Source organism: Mixophyes fleayi, chromosome 4, assembly GCF_038048845.1.
Source record: "Mixophyes fleayi isolate aMixFle1 chromosome 4, aMixFle1.hap1, whole genome shotgun sequence".
In the NCBI taxonomy this organism is placed as follows: domain Eukaryota; kingdom Metazoa; phylum Chordata; class Amphibia; order Anura; family Limnodynastidae; genus Mixophyes; species Mixophyes fleayi.
The window spans coordinates 310,149,895-310,169,888 of NC_134405.1; the positions used below are offsets into that span (position 1 = coordinate 310,149,895).

General features: G+C 39.7%; 1 protein-coding gene across 2 annotated transcripts in view; it reads right to left on the reverse strand.

Annotated features, from left to right (window-relative positions):
- FLT4 (fms related receptor tyrosine kinase 4) overlaps positions 1-19,994 on the reverse strand; it is a 162,410-nt gene that overhangs the window by 49,967 nt on the left and 92,449 nt on the right. For both annotated transcript variants that reach the window (XM_075210034.1, XM_075210033.1), the window contains exons 3-8: positions 7,443-7,711; positions 5,173-5,282; positions 3,967-4,129; positions 3,727-3,866; positions 2,269-2,440; positions 548-665 (exon numbers count right to left, since the gene is read on the reverse strand). In XM_075210034.1, the coding sequence (XP_075066135.1) occupies positions 548-665; positions 2,269-2,440; positions 3,727-3,866; positions 3,967-4,129; positions 5,173-5,282; positions 7,443-7,711 (972 nt within the window). The remainder of the gene's footprint in view (positions 1-547; positions 666-2,268; positions 2,441-3,726; positions 3,867-3,966; positions 4,130-5,172; positions 5,283-7,442; positions 7,712-19,994) is intronic.

The following is a 19,994-nucleotide window of genomic DNA, read 5'->3' on the forward strand; positions in this document are numbered from 1 at the left end:
TGGTGTTAGCCATTGGGGACAAGTTTACCGAAAAGCTAAGCTGTTCAGAACTTGATAAAATTGCCCAGACCACAGCCTCCAATGCCTATTGTCTAATACAGGAGATATCTCCGACCTCTCCTGTGTTAGGCTTTTAGTAAGTGAACATTTTACTTTAAGATGCCTAAACCAGGCGGAAAAAGCAGTCTCCGTTTGGTTTAGGGCTCCTTCAGTATTCCATAGGAATGTGTCTAAAGAGTCTATTGGGAAATCAGTCCTAATGCTGATAATGAAGATAATCGTCACATTCTTAATTTTAGGATACCTCTATGTTTGTCCATGGTAGGACATTTTTAATCTTTTGGAAACAGTCTGTAGGCAGAACAGTAAGAAGGATTATGTGCCATTAAGGGTTCATATTGTGTGTCTCTTGTGGTTGCTACCCCTATTCTCCAGACTGGCATATAATCACCAGTATAACCGGTGACTTATCTGTAGAACGCACCGGATGACATATATTTATGGATTGGATCTTGCCATGCAGCAAATAAAACACTTGTTTTTATACCATTGAAAAGTAGGCGTTGGGTAAGCCGAAACTTTAACCGGCAGTTTTATCATCTTGTCTCCAGCTGTGGCTTCAATAACCGAATCTTCCTGTGTCTCCACCGTGATGAAAGGATTCTCTATGGGCAAAATAAAGTGAAAAGCGAGTGAGACATTATAGGACAGGATTCTCTCATTCATAAATCCACTTCCTTGCAAATTGTGAACAAAGAATTTGATGTCACTGAAGGTTTGTTTTGTACTTAATATGATTTGAGGCACTTGAGCAGACTAGTGTCAGGTCACATACAGTAAACAGATAAACCTCCAGTACATAGAAGTCTACATGTATGTACAGTAAAGTGTGTCCCTCTGGCCATGTTAAGGAGCGATGGGAATATGCAAGTGTGTCTGATTATCATACTAATATTACACATGTGCTAATCAGATAGTAAATGAAGACATAACCACAGTGTGTTATGCAATCAAACAGGAAGTGCCAATTTAATACAATACGACTTCCTCTGGACGCAAGCTGTCAATGGCGATAGTGCTATTATCTAAGGAATGTTGAGACCATGTCTGTGCAGGATTTCGGTGGTCTGCTCACCCTTTATGGGAGCTCTGCATAGACTGTTACATCAGAAAGTGTCTTCAGTAGAACAGTGATAGGAAAGTTAAGGCTATTTTTCTAACACAATATGCAGGGCTAAATTCTGACATTGCCTATAGCCATATTGAGAATGAGAACCTTCACTAGCAGAAAAACTGGATTAGGAATATTAATGGGGAGATCTATGAGATTACAATCATGTTCACTAGTATCTGGTCTTGGTCCATAAGTGAACCTTTTCTGGACTACTCTGCACTAGTAATATGAGTCACATTTTTCCACTTTCCACTTATACATCCTTTTAATAAAGAAAGTTCCAATCAATGTTCTACACAGCTCAAGTGACTCTTTCCACAGAGAAAATATTATAGTAGTAATTTGCATAAATGTCACAGACTCTGGGAAAGGGTTAATTGCAAGGGAAGCACAGTGGCTCAGTGGTTAGCACTTTTGCCTCACAGCGCTGGGGTCATGAGTTAAATTCCCGACCATGGCCTTATCTGTGTGGAGTTTGTATGTTCCCCCCGTGTTTGCGTGGGTTTCCTCCGGGTGCTCTGGTTTCCTCTCATACTCCAAAAACATACTGGTAGGTTAATTCACTGCTATCAAAAATTGACCCTAGTCTCTCTTTTTCTCTCTCTGTATATGTTAGGGAATTTAGACTAAGCACCAATGGGGCAGGGACTGATGTGAGTGAGTTCTCTGTACAGCGCTACGGAATCAGTGACGCTATATAAATAAATGGTGATGATGATGATGAAATGTAGGAGAAAGATGAAAGGACACAAACAAATAGGATAAATGATGGTATTGTAAAGGCATAAGCTTTACACCACCGTGATTGAGCAATGTTTGCTCCTAACACCCAATAAGATTAGAATAAAAAAAAACAAAAAAAACAATCTAGTCTAAAGAAAATCACTCCGTAAGTAGCATGAAACCCCTCTCACAGCTCTGCAGTGACACTTCAAGTTGAATATAGCATGAAGCTTGTCTGCTGCAGGAAATTAATTAGTCTATCATGTGTACCCCAGATTCCCTCTACTCCTTTGGCTCCTGCTGGATCAGCCATAGATCAGCCATAATATCACCACATTGTAACCCAGCACCATTTCCCATTCATTCTGTACCGTGCACAATGACCTCGTTGCTCTTCTGGTACTGCCATTTCTCGCTTTTGGCATGGCACACATACTTTCCAAGGTCCGATTCTTTGACACTGAGCAGAGTAAGGGTACTGTACATCTCTGTGTGGTCTTGTTGGGGTCGACGATCAGAGTACTCTATCACAGGGCGGTTGTTCTGCAAACAGATCAAAAATGAATAGATGAATAATTTTATCAGGTCATTGTTTAGATATCTCAGTTTTGGACTTAGTCTTTGATCCCAGTTGTTCAGGTGGCACTGTGGCAAGTCTCTGCTAGTTGATGGTTTTTTTAACTCTTTGTGGAGATACTGCAACAGATTCAGACTTAATATTGCATGAGTGATTACACTGGAGAGACTGCAGGTGGAGCTGTTCTGAAATGTGTTATTGTGTTGTCACTCTGTATTATAGTAATGTATTGTACATCTTGTACATGCAAGATGTGTTCTGTCTGCATGCTAATATAACTGCACAGTTCAATATAAAGAACTTCCCAGTCTTGACTTAAAAAAAGAACTCTACCCAGGGTTAAGTTGGTATGGGGACCACTGCAGATCTGCTAATTGGTGGGGGTGGGGGTCTCTTGTAGTTACATAACTGTACCATACACTTGAATGAAAAAACAAATGTATTCACAAAATGGTAATATGTAGTAGCCTCCAGTATCTCCTTATTGTTTGATGGTTGTGATTCAAAACAAGCTTTGTGCTTTAGTCTACGTCAGCATTGCAGTCATGATACTTGGTGTCAAGTGAGACCATTTTAATAAAAGTGGGAAAAAAGCAATTTGTTCCACCCCCAGAAGAATAGGGGGAAGTGGAGTATTTGATCTGTACTACCTGAAAATACTGAATTCTCTTTAGTTTGTAACAGAATTATAAACCACAGTCTTATTACCCTATGTCAATACCATTACCCTCTTGAAAGAGTAATAAACTAAAAAAAAAATAAGCCTAAGTTATTAAAAGGATGTGTTTGACATAAGTTAAATACTGACTGTTTTTTCATGTAGCACACAAATACTTGATAGCTTATTTGCACACTGACATTTAAAGTTGATATTTGTGTGCTACATGAAAAAACAGTCAGTATTTAACTTATGTGCAAAACAGAAAACTAGTTTGCACCCCTTGCATTGTAACATGGTTTTGTCCAGGAGACTGAAATAAGAAGTTTCTCAAGTTAAGATCCTTAATGAATCAGGCCCCTAGTTATCATTTATTTACTACATTCTACACAATGACAGCTAGAATTTGATTGGTTGCTATAGGCAACATCTCCACTTTTTCAAACCTGCAGTTTAGTAAATATAACCCTAGAAGCTTACATACTGTCTCAATCACTTTATCAATGTATTTATGCACTAACCTTAAAAGACAAACCCAATCTGCATTTCAACAATAGCCTGAAGATAGAAGAAAGAAAGATAAGGGCTGATAACCTTTTTGCCAGGGTACTCCCAGCTAAAGTCGACCGGGGTATTAAACTCAGCAGTCACAGTGCAGTTCAGTATTAGCGGGTCCCCTATGAGCAGCTCCACTGTATCCTTGGGAGAAATGTACATGTCATAGAAGTGATAACCTGGAGTGGAGGGAAAACATATGGTGATATAGGTACAGCCAAAATAATCAATAAGGAATACCGTATGTTAATCATGTACGTCCAATGATTTAATTCCTACCTGTAAAGTGGACAAGGAAATAATTAGACAGAAACTCCTTCCCGTCTATGATGGTCATACACTGAACTAAAATCGTATCCCTTATCCAGTCAGTAGGGACCAACATCCCTTCCTTATCGTCCCATAAGACACTGTTCCCATCCGGAGTGATGACTGAGCTTTGCTAGGGGAACAACACAAATGACACCAAATTTAAAGCGGAACCAAACCTTGAACTCTAAATCAAACTCATCAGCAAATATTTGGTGTTATTAATATAAATATAAATAAATATTAAACGTAATCAGAGTAATTAATATCTGTTAATTTAAATACTTTGTAGGAATAGTTAGCAGACATAGCTTAAAATGTCACTGTATTTTGGGGATCTTGACCTGAAAACCTGATACCCCCCAAATCTCTACTTTTTTACGGACTGTTGTAATATTGAAAAGAAGATTATGGGCCTGATTCATTAAGGATCTTAACTTAAGAAACTTCTTATTTAAGTCTCCTGGACAAAACCATGTTACAATGCAAGGGGTGCAAATTAGTATTCTGTTTTGCACATAAGTTAAATACTGACTGTTTTTTCATGTAGCACACAAATATCAACTTTAAATTTAAGTGTACAAATAAGCTATCAAGTATTTGTGTGCTACATGGAAAAACAGTCAGTATTTAACTTATGTGCAAAACAGAATACTAATTTGCACCCCTTGCATTGTAACATGGTTTTGTTCAGGAGACTTAAATAAGAAGTTTCTTAAGTTAAGAGCCTTAATAAATCAGGCCCTATGTCAATAACTATTGCAAGTGTACCATAGCATTCCTGATCAAAATATAGGATCTTTGCATATATATGGAATTTAGTTTGTCCTGTGTATTACTATGTCAATTTTGAGTAACAGCAGAGCTTATGGACACTGTGTGCTTCTGTATTCTAGTGACAGCCAGACAATATAAGTAGTAGAGCTTAAAACAAGAAAGAACATTTAAATGGCCACGTTATGGTCATCTGTGACTGTCACTCTACGGCAACAGGAAGCTCTACTAGCTCTGAATACAATAGACCTTGGTAGGCGGTCAGCAACCTCTACATTGTTAAAGCAGTTGATATTGTTTAGAAAATTATTTGCATGTTATAGGTTTAATATATATGGACTCATTTATTTCTGCACTTGTATATCTATGTTAATCTCACACAGTGAATTTATTGGTTTATACCGTTTTTAGAGTAACATTAAGGTCTGGGATGGATACTTGGCACGGAACTCTGGTAGTTTCTTTATTTATCACTAATGTCCCAATAGGGTTGATGAATGGTTGCTCCCAGTCTGAGGACAAAAAGAGAGAGAATTAGTTACAAAATGCTATATATAGATTTGGTATAATTAGGAACGAGACATCACTCACTTTCACAATAGGCTCTTAAGTCATACAGGTTACAGACTCTTTGAAGGATATTTATAAAGCTGGAAAACTGAGGCTCAGCAAGGCTAATTCCATTTTGTGATGTGCCCATTTGAATTGGTTTGCACTTGGCATTACATGTGTCTGCATCCCCAAATTTACGTGGGGCAAGTTGGAGATGTAGAGTTACGCTTTCTCAGCTCGGGGGAGCTGGGCAGATTGGAGCATTCGCTGCTGAATGTGGGCTAGGCGCAGAAACAAACCTCTGCACCCACATGCAAACATGAGGGGCAAGGTATTTACATGAGCGCCAGAGGTTGGCCATTGTGCCTAGGAAGGCGTTTCTACTTTTGTAGGTGGCCACTGAACTTTCTTTATCCCCCATATATAAAAGACTTTTAAGCATCCTCTGCCATACACATAGACATGATCAGTAAACATTTCCTCCTAGAGGCACTACGAGGAGCACTGCTAAGCCATTAATAAAAGGAATGCTAGGGACAGTGTGGGGAAAGACTGGGGTCATTTTTACATTTAGTACATCTTATTTATAAATATTTATTTATATAGCACAAGCATATTATGTAGAGTTTTATAGAGCTAAGAAAACAAGACTGGGTATGAAGAGGCAGACAAAGAGGTAAGAAGGCCCTGTTCACAGGCTTACAATCTATAGGACAGTAAGGGGTATATTTACTAAACTGCGGGTTTGAAAAGGTGGAAATGTTGCCCATAGCAACCAATCAGATTCTAGTTATCATTTTGTAGAATGTACTAAACAAATGATAACTAGGGGCCTGATTCATTAAGGATCTCAAATGAAGAGGATACTCATTTCAGTCTCCTGGACAAAACCATGTTACAATGGAAGGGGTGCAAATAAGTGTTCTGTTTTGCACATAAGTTAAATACTGCCTGTTTTTTCATGTAACACACAAATATCAACTTTAAATTTCAGTGCACAAATAAGCTATCAAGTATTTGTGTGTTACATGAAAAAACAGGCAGTATTTAACTTATGTGCAAAACAGAACACTTATTTGCACCCCTTCCATTGTAACATGGTTTTGTCCAGGAGACTGAAATGAGTATCCTCTTCATTTGAGATCCTTAATGAATCAGGCCCTAGAATCTGATTGGTTGCTATAGGGAACCTCTCCATCTATTCAAACCCACAGTATAGTAAATATACCCCTAAGAGTTTGATACATGAAGTGTCTCATATGGCATATTGGTCCAGCCTGATTGCAAGGGTAGAAAGTGCTTAGTAGGTTATATGATCCAGTCACACAGCAATCTAGGTCAGGGGACAGAGGGTTTTTTGGGCAAAGAAAGAGAACACATGTCAGCTTTGTGGGAGCTGTGTAGAGGGGTGGTTCTTGGGTACAAAAGAATAGATGGGTGTTAGTCAGGTAGAATAGCCTAGAGAATTAAAGTGGGTGCTTCAGGCATTTAATAAGCTTGCCCGTTTTCAGGGAACGCTTGAAGGTTTGGACATTAGAGGAAAGACTTGTACTAGGGAGGGAATTCCACAGAGGTGCAGGCCGAAAAGAATTCTGTAATCAGGAATGGGAGCAGGCAATGAGTGTGTAGATTTTGTACTAAGTGGGGGGGTCGAGCTGGGAGATATTGTGAGGCAAGTATATTGGTGCAGTTTTCTTGATGGCCTCGTATGTTAGTAGAAGTATCTTATGAAAGCTCCACAAAACCCTTATGCCACATAGCATTCCGCATAATCGATTACCTACTTGTAATTGAGTGGTGTTGGGGGAGGGGGGGGGTAGAAAAAGTGATATTAGAAGACTAGAGTGACCTGATTCTATTGTGTAATGTTGCTTTTACCTCTTTGCCTGCAATCCTGAAAATGTTTACTCCAAGCTTTGGGTCAGGAGCACTTATCAAAAAGATAAATAGATGTGCTCCTTGCTTGGATAATGATATATAGCCATTTTTGGGGAAAAAAAAAATCTGGATTCATGTCTTCATCACATTGAATTCTTGCTCAAAACTTGTATGAAAATTCTCAAAATCTGCTGTGACAGAAGTATGACAAGATACCCACCCCCCGCACTGTATGCTCTCACCTCTCACAAAGACGTGGACACTGACAGCTGTGGTGCCCTTGACCTTGGCGTTGATATATTTGTAGTGGCAGCAGTAAGAACCAGAATCATTAGAACGGGAACCTGTTATCCTGAACACCTTGCAGTATGGTTTGCTAGAAGTACCGTCACAATCCTCCACTATAACACTGCGAGTGCTGTTGCTGCTCACAGACAAGTCTGAGTCCTTCTCATTGATGTCAGATTCAAGGGCACTTCCTGGCCACAACCACTGCAGGGGCCTCTGTCCCCTAAGAGAAAGCAAACATTATTGTAGTCCTACTATAGGTATTCTTTTCAATTGTGTAATTGGATAAATAGCAACATGCTACATGCCTCTAAGATGTTACAATAATGTAAACGTTTTACAATTAGCAAGGAACGATTTTTTTTGACACATGTTGCCATTAAAAAAGTACCATTTTATTGAATGCAGCTTCAACAGATCAAGTAATCAAGATGAAGAATGAGGAGACAGACAAAATATTGATATTCTGTGTACTGTATATGTAGCAATTGTATGGGATGTAGTTGCAATGTCGACAGTCAAAATGTCAACAGTGAAAAGGTCAACACCAAAAGGTCTACAGTCATAAGGTCGACAAAGTTAAAAGGTTGACATGTAAAATGTCTACAGGGTTGTAAAGTCGACAGTCAAAAATGTCGACACAGCAATACATGTTAAACAAAAGCAAATAAACCACGGAACTATGACTGTTGATCTTTTAACTGTATCGACCTTATGACTGTAGACATTTTGGTGTAGACCTTTTCACTGTCGACATTTTGACTGTCAACTTTTCATACTTAACCAACGTATACACCTTGCTCTGGAAGTACCTATGAATCACAGTGCCCTGCACAAAGTAGTCAATGCAAGTACTTGTGCTCTGCTAGAAACAACTAGTGCAGTAGTTTTCTTACTATTGTAATCACTAAGGCTGGTTTTGATGGAGAATCTTTTAATCTTCGCACTTGTTTATGTAATAAACACACGGATATGAACTATCAGATGGTCAAACACAGAATTATCAATGGTGGGGTTGTTCTAGCTAGGCTACAATAGATGAAGTCCAGGAAGTATATTAAAAAATACAGAGTCACCATAATGTCAGGAAAAATTTTGGAGGGATTGTTGTGAAAACTTCACTCAGTTTGGTGAGGGCAAGGTCCCATTTTCAGGGCCTCTTCTTTTTGCTGCACATGGTTAATGACAAGATAGAATTCCCTTAAAATTGTGATCCAAGGACCACTGGGAACAGGGCCATCTTAACAACATTATGGGCCCCCGGGCAAAGCAGTGCACCGGGGCCCCTACATATATAGATATATATACATATGTATAGAGATACAAATATAGATATAGATATATAGAGATAGAGATAGATAGATGTACTTGTTCAGTGACCCTTGAAGGTTTTTTTTTCAGGTTTTTTCTTTTGCAGGATTATTTATTCTAATTAAGAGCCCTGCCTATGGGGCCCCCTTGCCCGTGGGGCCCCTAGGCACCTGCCCATCGTGCCCAATGGAAAAGATGGCCCTGACTGGTAACTCCAGCAGGGTAAAAGAATTCCCAGGTCATGCAGCATTGTATAGATCTTTGTAATGGAATGTTTATAAATCTGGGTAATAACCCCTTTGTAGTAGGTCATGTGTTCACATTTGGAGGGGATGATTTGGCTCCTGAGTTAACATATTGGAGATCTCACTCCAATTGTGATCAGAAAGTGATCAGTTTTGGAAGGCAAATGGAGATTGGAAGCATCTCCTCACATGGCAGTTCCTAGTTACCCTAAACTAAATTTGTTATGTATTTAACTCCCTTTCTTGACCAAATTGTATGCTAAAAATATCCTTGCCAAAAGATATTGCATTATTTTGCTGTCACCCTGTCCCAAAGCTGCAGCATTTTTTGGACCATTAGAGACCCATTCTGTACTTTGGATCAACACAATATGGCCATCCACATAAGGGCCAAAGAGTTAAATGGTGCACATAACTCATTCTCCCCTCTGAGGGGAACTAAGTTATATCTTTTGAACTCCATCATCTTAATCAGACAAGATGTATTAAAGTAACTTATCACATGTTGGACTCTGAAAACACGTTGATTCTGGGATTGGTACATTACAGACTGTTGTATTGTAGGCTGTTTCCCTCTCCAAATATAATGGGCCATTGACATTTCCATACTGGGTAAGTGGGACTGGTTATTGACATTAGAAGGATGTAAAAGAAGAGAAATAAAGTAACTTTGATTATCAAAGCATTTTAAATACAACAATACTGCCCAGGAAGGATGCTCTCCTTAATGCCAATGACTAAGGTGGTATTTCAATCATAAACCTTGGGATAGTTAACCTCACGTAGGTGTTCTACAACTCTGGTAACATTAATTCCCAGGTACGTAATGAAGTGATCTTGCTGTTGAAAGTTTGTGCATTATTTTGCACAATATCAAGGGTATGATGAACTACTAGGTCTGAAAAAGCAGAAAACTGGTATATCTTCAGCAAGTTGGGGATGCGAATCAACAGTTGGTACACACACATACAGAACTCATTTGCCTTCTCTAGTCATTATTTGTAGGTCTTGAATAGAGAAGAACATCAGACCAAATGAGCTAACACTTTTATAGCCAAGCAGAAGACAATTGGTGACAGAGGACAGCCCTGACAAACTCATTGATCACTATAGAATGGCTGAGATAACATCCCCCCATGTTTTTGCATGACCTAAAATCTTGGTAAATATTACCGACAAATTTACTAAATGGAACCTTCAAACCAAATGTATGCAGGACTGTGAATAGAAAGGACCAGTAAGTTGCCTCAAAGACTTGGTGGGTATTTAGCGGTAGGAGCATGAAGAGAATGTGTTGCTGATGAGCTACTGTACGTGTCCACCTTGCAAACATTTGACCTCAGTGGTGGAACTACCATTGGTCAGACAGGTGCCATGCTCCGGGGCCCGTGAATACAATGGGATCTGCTGATTGGCAGATGCAGAGGGCCAGGACCTCTGGTTTCCTCCTCTCCGCCTCCTTGGGCCCCAAGATCGCTAGTTCCACCTCTGTTTGACCTCCATGCAGATCTTTGATAAAGTCTAGAGAAGGTACAGTAACTTGAGGCTGAACCAGTGACATAAACTCTTGACAATAGTCTTGCATCAACAGTCAAAATGTTAACAGTTTAATTAAGTAGTAAGTACTCAGTTTCAATCATTTATGGTGCATGATAGATTGATACTAATATATGGGGCTATTCAATTAGGATTCGCAGCTGTGATCACGCACGGCTGCACATGTAAAGTGCCATTACGCGACCCAATGCAGCCGCACATAATCGCGCTTGCGAATGCTAATTGAATATGCCCCTATAAATCATAAAACCAGTCCATACCTGGTATAAGATCTTGCCCTGGAACACTAAAAGGCATAGATAAAGAACAGAATTGGAGCTTTGCAAGTCAGCTATAACGAATGATTTATAAAGCTATAAATATATGATTAGGGAAAGAATTAGCATGTTGTGAAAATATTTACAGAAAAAGTAGCTGCACTAGCTTTGTCCTCAGTCTCCAAAAATCATTCCTCGCCAGTGATGAAAATGGTTAGGCTAATGTTCTTGGAACTGAAGCTGAGCTCACGCAGAGGGTTGTGCTGATTCAGTACTTTGTGCTTCCAGATTCATGAATCAATCACATCTTACAGATCTTTCCTAACATTGAAACATCCCTGCATGCACAGGTTGAAATACCACTTCCTCCTCTTCATGGACAATGGTTATCTCTACAAGGCACCTGCACCACACTGATTTCATGGTAAAGGGGGTTAACGTAATGCAATCTTTTCAGGGTGGTCCTCAGTTATGGTATTGTGTGGTACAGCTGGGCTTAATTATGGACGCAGGAGACAGCATGAAAAGCATCACATTTGAATAAGGGGACGAATAAGGGCTTGGAGGGGAGAGATGAGAAGCTTGGCTTACTTCCACTTAAGTTCCTTAGTGGGGTGAAAGTCAGTATCACTAGCCCCGCTTTGTTACAAGTGAGTATAATATGGTCCCCAGAGTCCAGCTAAGGGCTCACCCCTCCAATAACAAACAATGTGTTGGAACAGGTTATGTGTAGATCTTAGAACTTGTGTGAATAGCACATTTAGTGACTGACAGACTTTGAGGAATGAAAGGTGAAGCTATTTGAACTTAGGTTTCTACTGTAAATTTGCCAGTTTTTTAAAAGTTCACTTCAGAGCTCTCCCACCCCTGTAATGCAAAAAGAGCATTATTAGGGAAGGAAAAGTTAACAGCAGTGTGGACTGGTAGATGGAATTGTATAACACTCCACTCTACTAGTGTAAGTAGACAAGGACTGGGTATACATGGAGCTCTCATCACATATTTTTCTTATAAATAAGTCAACATTTAAACAAGTGGATAAAATGTATTATACAATAGTATTGACATATCAGTCATTTACAACTGAGTGGCATAAAATAACACTGGTGTAAAAGTCAGGGCAAAGTGCTGCCTAATTTTCCATTTGGACTTCAACCTTCATTAAATTGAACTGTTTACATAAACTGCTAATATGACCTTTTTAAAGGGTAATGCCACCTAAGTCATAATTATTATTCACCAATAGCCACTTCCTCCACCAGTAGCGGAACTGTAGTGGATGCTGTATAAAAATTACAGTTTAATGGAGTTACCCTTTAACTCTGCAATCTGGCTGGACCAATATTCAATATGTAGCATTTAACCTCATGTATCTGCCTCTTATTGTCCTATAGATTATAAGCTTGCGAGCAGGGCCCTCTTACCTCTCTGTATTACCCAGTATTGATTTATTACTATGTTTGTTCCCAATTGTAAAGCGCTATGGAATTTGCTGACACTATATAAATAAATGTTTGTTTTTTACATTTCAAATACTATTTGGTTGCTCTGAAATTTACCCCTGGTTTATCTTGTGCATCCAGCACACACAAATGGCACCAATCAGGACTTCTATCAGAAATTGTAGGGCCTGGGACAAATTAGACAGGCAGACAGGTCCCCAGACCCAGTGGATGCAGAGGTGTACCCTGGAGCAACCAAATGGCCCCCAGACCTCCCTACATGCCCTAGACCTCCCCACATGCCATCGGAACTCCCCACATGCCACCAGACCTCCCCACATGCCCTAGACCTCCCCACATGCCACCAGACCTCCCCACATGCCCTAGACCTTCCCACATGCCATCAGACCTCCCCACATGTCACCAGACCTCCCCACATGCCCTAGACCTCCCCACATGCCATCAGACCTCCCACATGCCCTAGACCTCCCCACATACCCAGACCTCCCCACACGCCATCAGACCTCCCCACACGCCATCAGACCTCCGCACATGCCATTAGACCTCTCTCATGCCCCAGACCTCCCTACATGCCCTAGAACTCCCCACATGCCATCATCAGACCTCACACATGCCATTAGACCTTGCACATGCCTCTGACCTCCCCATATGCCATCAGAGCTCCCTACATACCCCAGACCTCCCCACATGCCCTAGACCTCCCTACATGCCATCAGACCTCCGCACATGTCATCAGACCTCCCTACATGCCCTAGACCTGCCCACATGACATCAGATCTCCTGACACGCCATCAGACCTCCCCACATGCCATCAGACCTCACCACATGCCATCAGACCTCCTACTCCTACCAATGATACCAGATTGTGAATCAGAAACAGTTTGTGGCTAGGATCTTCAGCGCCGATGGGCCACCTAATGGGTCCAGGACCCCCCTGTACCCCCCTGATGGCATCCATGGCACCAATTAAATGTAATGATCACTGCCATCTCTGAGCTTACATTAAAATCAAAGCATTCTACATGGTGGCGAGACCAAGTAATGCAATGAAAAATTGGGAGCACCTTCAAGTTACCTTCTCTTCACTGTCCACTTATGTATAGTACATTGGAATATCTTGCATTCTTAAGCAGAACCTAATTTCTGCATTTTTATTGTGCATGAAGCATAAACATGTGACTAGCTCACTATGCATCTTAAAAGCATGAAGCATCCAGATCCAGCCATCATCAAAACCAATAATTTGTTCTTCACTAAAAGCACCATTTGGATGTTTAAAGATCAATGCGATGTCACAAATCCTGACACACAATGTATGATGTCAGAGTGCTGCATTTGTTCTGTGTCTTTGGCTTATACAGTAAATAGCCCCAAACATATCTTCTTACTACAGCACAAGTTGTGGTTTTGGCATTACGGCTGCCAGTCCTTAATGACTATTCAAACTGAAAACAAAAAAATACACTTAAACCCCCCGCTCTGTGACATCATTATACTTTCCATTATACTTATAATGTGGGATTACACTGCAGTATCATGGAACTATTATAATGGATGGCTCCATGATAGTGAGATGGAATACAGCTACATCAAATGAACCACAATGTAAATGTTCTGGAATTCTGAAGTTTAACTTTTACTTTGGACATTTAAAGACGTTACCGTATGCCTGAACAACAGCCCGTGGCTCTCCAGGTGTTATGAAACTATAAATCCCAGCATACCCTGCCAGCTATCGGCTGTCTATCAGCTGACAAAGCATGTCAATGGTCTTTCTCCCTGTGTTTGCGTGGGTTTCCTCCGGGTGCTCCGGTTTCCTCCAACACTCCAAAAACATACTAGTAGGTTAATTGGCTGCTATCAAATTGACCCTATTCTCTCTCTGTCCGTGTCTGTGTTTATGTTAGGGAATTTAGACTGTAAGCTCCAATGGGGCAAGGACTGATGTGAGTGAGTTCTCTGTACAGCGCTGCGGAATTAGTGGCGCTATATAAATAGCTGATGATGATGAGCCACAGGTTGTCCAGGCCTGCAATAAAGGAAGCTAAAACCAAAGGAAAATAATGTGTTCATATTTTTACTGTACATACTGTGCAGATTATACAAATAAAGTACTATAGTGTTAGATCTTTACTCATAGTTGCCAGAATTTCTGGGAGTCTTCCCGGATTCCCGGGAGAGCAGGGCAACCTCCCGGATCCCGGCCAATTAAATGGAGGGGGTGGGGCTTAGTGACACGATTCACACATCATCGTGACCCTGCCCCCTGCTGGTATAGGGCAAAATGGTGATGATTGCTTAGGGGGCGGGGCTTACTTACGTGATTCTCTGAGGCCAGCCCCCGTGGCCCCACCTGTTCCCAGACCTCCCGGAACCTGAATTTACAAAGTAGGCACGTATGTCTTTACTTGCAATTTTATTACTTAAAAATGGCATCAGGGTGCAATCATTATATTTAGAATGTGATAGTAACATGAAATTATTATAATATAACAACCATATTTTTGTAAAGCGAAAACATATTTAATGCAGGAGATTTAAATCAACCATAACCATAACTCAATGATATATGTGTAGTTTATAGCTAATACAATAAAACAAAGCACCCACTAGATGCTATTGTATATGTATGATTTTTAAGATGGACAGTTTAAAAGGCGACATTTGATTTATTTACATTTTAAAAAATGACTTCCAGCTCTCTATAACAAAGCCACTCGCTTTCATATTGTATATACATTAAATAATTAATTTTCTTAATATGTCACTTAAGAAGATTTCTCGATTTCTTGCCTATAGGACTACAGTATATTTATAACTGTATAAACTGTAGCTTTCAATAGTTTTGCTGTCCTTTGGCAATGGAGTAGTTAAAGGGAATAAAGTTTTAAAAGGTAGATGGAGAGTTCAGTCTTAATTCTCCAACTTGACGAGTTCAGAAAATTCAACTTTTCAATACTTAGTGTATCCAGAGTTATATTTCCAAAGAAAACTGGGAACGATTTCAAATTCAATTCATTACAGAGCTGGAAAAACAGTGCCCCCCACCTTGGATCTTGGACAGGCATAAGTGATTAGTGAAGTATTTTTTTTTCCTCTGGAATATTAAGTCCTGGGGCGAGGATCAACATGGTAGTGAGTAAGGCAAGGGTCTATTGAAGAAGAATCGGGGTACCTGAAGTTCATGTTTAGTAAGAGGGCTATAGTTTTACATTAACTTACTTTATTTCTAATTAACTTCTGTTGTTTTTTTTTTGTTTTGTTGGGTGACCCAGATTGACCATACTCTATACACTAAGTGGAAAAATAGATATTTTATTTTTTTATAACCAGTAAATTTTTAGATGATTTTCTTGCTTGTTTTGCATTATTTTATATGAACAAATTGAGTTTTGGTAGTAGGAACACTTGTCCAGATCTGTAATAACCTGTTGTGTTCTCCGACAAGACATAAGTGCTCTATACCCTGAAGTTTCCGCATTGTGTTTTCTATTAGTATAGGAACTGAGAGAAGGGTTTGAATGATCATAAAATGAGATCTGATACTATCTGCTGTAAGCCAGAAATATTAAAATATCAAGCTGAAGTCATCATTAATTACATAAAAAGATAGTAATTATTATAATTATTGCTTAGCAGTAATTGCATTTGTTGTAGAGGTGATTCAATTTAAAATGATACACATCTCTTCAACATTTTGGCAATAGATTCACTTTCATACAACAATCTGTAAAATAAAAATAAACCTTAGTCAATATAATTCACCTTTTCTATTACTTAATTTAATACATGTATTCAGGGGAGGACACAGCCCAAGGTAGCCCCTGGGGGGGGGGGGGGGGGATGCCTCCCTGCCCCCCAGTCCAGGCTGACCCTGCATGTATTTATATATTCCATGGTAATCTAGCTTTCGATATTAAGACCCACAGAAGCAGCGCTCTTCAACCTATTACACACAGACACAAATTACGCACCAATAAGGCACCCGCGCTACATCGCTCTGTGGTTTCAACATGATTTACTAGACCCTAATTTTCTGAATGGTCCCAGCTTATTGAAAGTCCCATCGGTGTGACGCAACACCGACACCTTATTGACACCCATGTGCTTGAGGGTTATTCAGAAGGTACTATAGAACCATTACCTGAATGTGTTACAGGGAATTATTAAATCCCAGTGGATATTACAGCATTCCGGTACTGTATTATTACTGGGGTGTGTTATTCTTCAACTTGGTGCTGGAGTCGGGCTGTACAAACTCCAAAAATCACAGCCCTTTTTAGCCTCTGCTGTGTTCCCTCATTGACCTGTTTTTATATAGATGGTTTATGGTATTATTTAGAAATATATAACAAGAGTTAATATGAGAAAGCATATGATGTGCTGGATATTGATGTATGTAGAATTTGGCCTCAGTTTGAATCAGTTTATATTATTTTGATTGAAAAAGTGTATTGGTTGCCAGGAAGAAGATTGTAAGAATGATCAAACAAAGATGTTATATATGACACACCCTTAATTGTACTAAACAGGCAATAAGTAATAAGTGCAAAGATGGGTGAAAGATCGACTTATAGGATAATAACTCAAATTCTATGTATGTCATGTCCTCTAGTGTATACATGTTAATACTTATACTATTATTATCCTCCTCATCATCATCCAGCAAATACATATTCTGCAGCACTGTACAAACAAATAAAAGGCAACAAACATACATTGAGACAAGAAGTACAGAGGTCTCTGACTATATGAGGTTATAATCTAAAGGAGTATGGGAAATAATTGAGACACAAGGCAGCTCAACTCTTCACAATCAAACCTGATGATCAAACATGCTGTTTAAATCTGTTTATATGGTACATGCGTACTACAGTATACAACTGCAATATAACAGACGTCTTTTCAGGCTTCTGCAACGGGCGCCACTTAAAAAAGACTTGATTTCACTGTAGTGTAATTTTTTTATACTCCCAAATACTAAATCTATTGAGCTGAAACAATTGTAGCATTTAAAAAAAGTAAAATAAAATAATTAGAAAGACACACAAACACGTCCAGGGGGTAAATGTATCAAGCTGAGAGTTTTCCGGCGGGTTTGAAAAACCAATCATATTCTACCTATCATTTATTTAGTACATTCTACAAAATGACAGCTGGAATCTGATTGGTTGCCATAGGCAACATCTCCACTTTTCAAACCCGCGCAGAAAGCTCTCAGCTTGATACATTTACCCCCCAGATATTTTCCAGATGTGGAAAACTGATTCTAATGGTAATGATTACATCAATGTCGACCTTTAGTTTTAACATTAGTCCTCGCAATTTGGAAAATTGGTTATTTGATTTGTTTTTCATTCAGGCAAAGTAAGATTAATAAGAAATACACATTTTTTTATAAATATATATAAGAGCTAGGCATGTGCATAAAAATATGTAGGGTAGAATCAATCCTCAGTTTTATCACACATACCTTATGTGCTTATTTTCTCACTTATCCAACCTATTTTTTCACTGGACCTGTCCCACTATTTTAGAATGTCTACCTCAGTGTTTAAGTGTACTAACTGTATAATAATGATGCACTACAAATGTTTTTTGTGGTTTCCATATTATCACCATCATCATTTATTTATATAGCGCTTTATAATTAGAAACAAACACAGTAATAAAACAATAATGGATAATATAAGCAGAGAGGTAAGAAGGCCCCGCACGCAAGCTTACGATCTACGTGGCATCTTGTGGTGCTGTACGGTGAGCACAATACGAGAAGAACGTAGAAATAACTGATCTCTATGGGAACCGTTCTGCCAGTACACACTGAAATTTTTTCATGCGCTGGCCACATCTCAATGCAGCTTTCAGCATTTGGCTCCTGGCCACTGGTGTCAAAAATCACATTTTTGTTATTTTTTTTTTTAAACGGGAGATACTAGATGACACAATCACCCCGCCCACCTATTGATATGGATGACATCAAGCTCCACCCAACCCTTCTATTCCTTCCACGTCTCCACATCTCTTGGAAGCAAAGTAGGAAAAGTAGACAAGTGCTGTATGAGCACAAACACCACAAAGATTATAACTGTCAGTCATATGCAACATGCATATAAGTATGCTGAATTTAGGAGCTTACAAGAGATACAAGAGAAAGGGTGCGTAAAGATGTATAAAATGGACCAAAACACAGGCAATATGTAGAGCAGAATGGGGAACCATTAAAAAAGGATACTAGCAACCAAGTAACTCCTATCTTATAGAACAATTTGGGGCTCATCTAGAGGGGTTGTATATGCACTCAGCATGTACGCGTGTAAAAAAAAATGCATATTTACGTGCATTTATTAAGGCACAATATCAGTGTATAGTGACACCTAACATTAGGGCAGACATGTGGCTTGGCAGTGTTAGTAGTATATGCCAGCACTATATTGTATGCTAGTATACACATTACCCCACTTGTAGACAAAACAATGCTGAACTGTTCTATATACAAGAGGGAATAGTGTCTTGTCAGTGTTACTAATAAATGTGAAAATAAAATCTAATTAAAGACAACACAAATATAATATGCAAATATAGATAATGCAAATACATAGCCGCTATTTCATATAATATAACTAACGAGTAGCAGCAGGAGGGATCAATACACAATCAGCCAATCAGAAGCTGATAGATAGGGCTGGTGATCATCATTATTATTATTATTGTTTATTTATGAGGTGCCCCAAAGGGTCCGCAGTGCCGTACATAGAGCATAGGGTAACAGTACATGATAGCTGGACACCGCATACAGGCAATACAAAAATAAAGTGCAATTAGTACAAAAAGTACAAATAAGTAGCAATAAGTACAAAAATGTATAAACTCAGCAGAGAGCAGCTGCACAGATAAAGAGGTAAAAATGACTACCAGTGTTCAGATAGAATGAGAAAAAAAAGGAGGCTAAGCTTGTGCCCAATAGTGTGGGCGCCACTAACAGGATTGGGCAAAGATGGAGATGCAAAAGCAAAGAAGAAGAGGAGAGACAGCGGCAGGAGTCAGGTGACGAAGAGGAGAAAAGGGGGTGGGGGAGCCAGGGGCAAAGTAAACAGGAGGAAGAGGACATGAGGATAGAGGGCCTTGCTCAAGGGAGCTTACATTCTAAAGGTGAGGGGGAGACTGACAGGAGACACAGAGAGGCAAGATAGGGTGAGGGGATGAGAACTCATAGAGTAGAGATGAATGAGAGTAAGTAGAAGCGGAGGAAGAATGAGGGCGAGGTAAAGTATGGTTAGTGTAGAAGGATAGTGAAGAGGGTGGGAGGAACGCAGTTTTAAATGGAAGGTGGTCTAACCTGAACAGGTGGGTTTTGAGGGAGCGTTAGAAGTGAGGCAGGTTGGGGGAAAGTCTGATAGAATGGGGTAAATCATTCCAGAGAAGGGAGGCAGCACAGGAGAAATCTTGAAGGCAGGAGTGAGAGGTGGTGACCAGATGAGAGGTGAAGCGGCGGTTGTTAGAAGACCATAGAGGGTGAGAAGGAGTATGAGTGGGGATGAGGTTGGAGAGATATGGAGCAGTGAAGTTAGAGGGTTTTCTAGGTGAGGGTGAGGAGTATTAAGAGGATTCTGAAACGGAGGGGGAGCCAGTGTAGAGCTTGACAGAGAGGGGAGGCAGATGAGGGCCGGCGG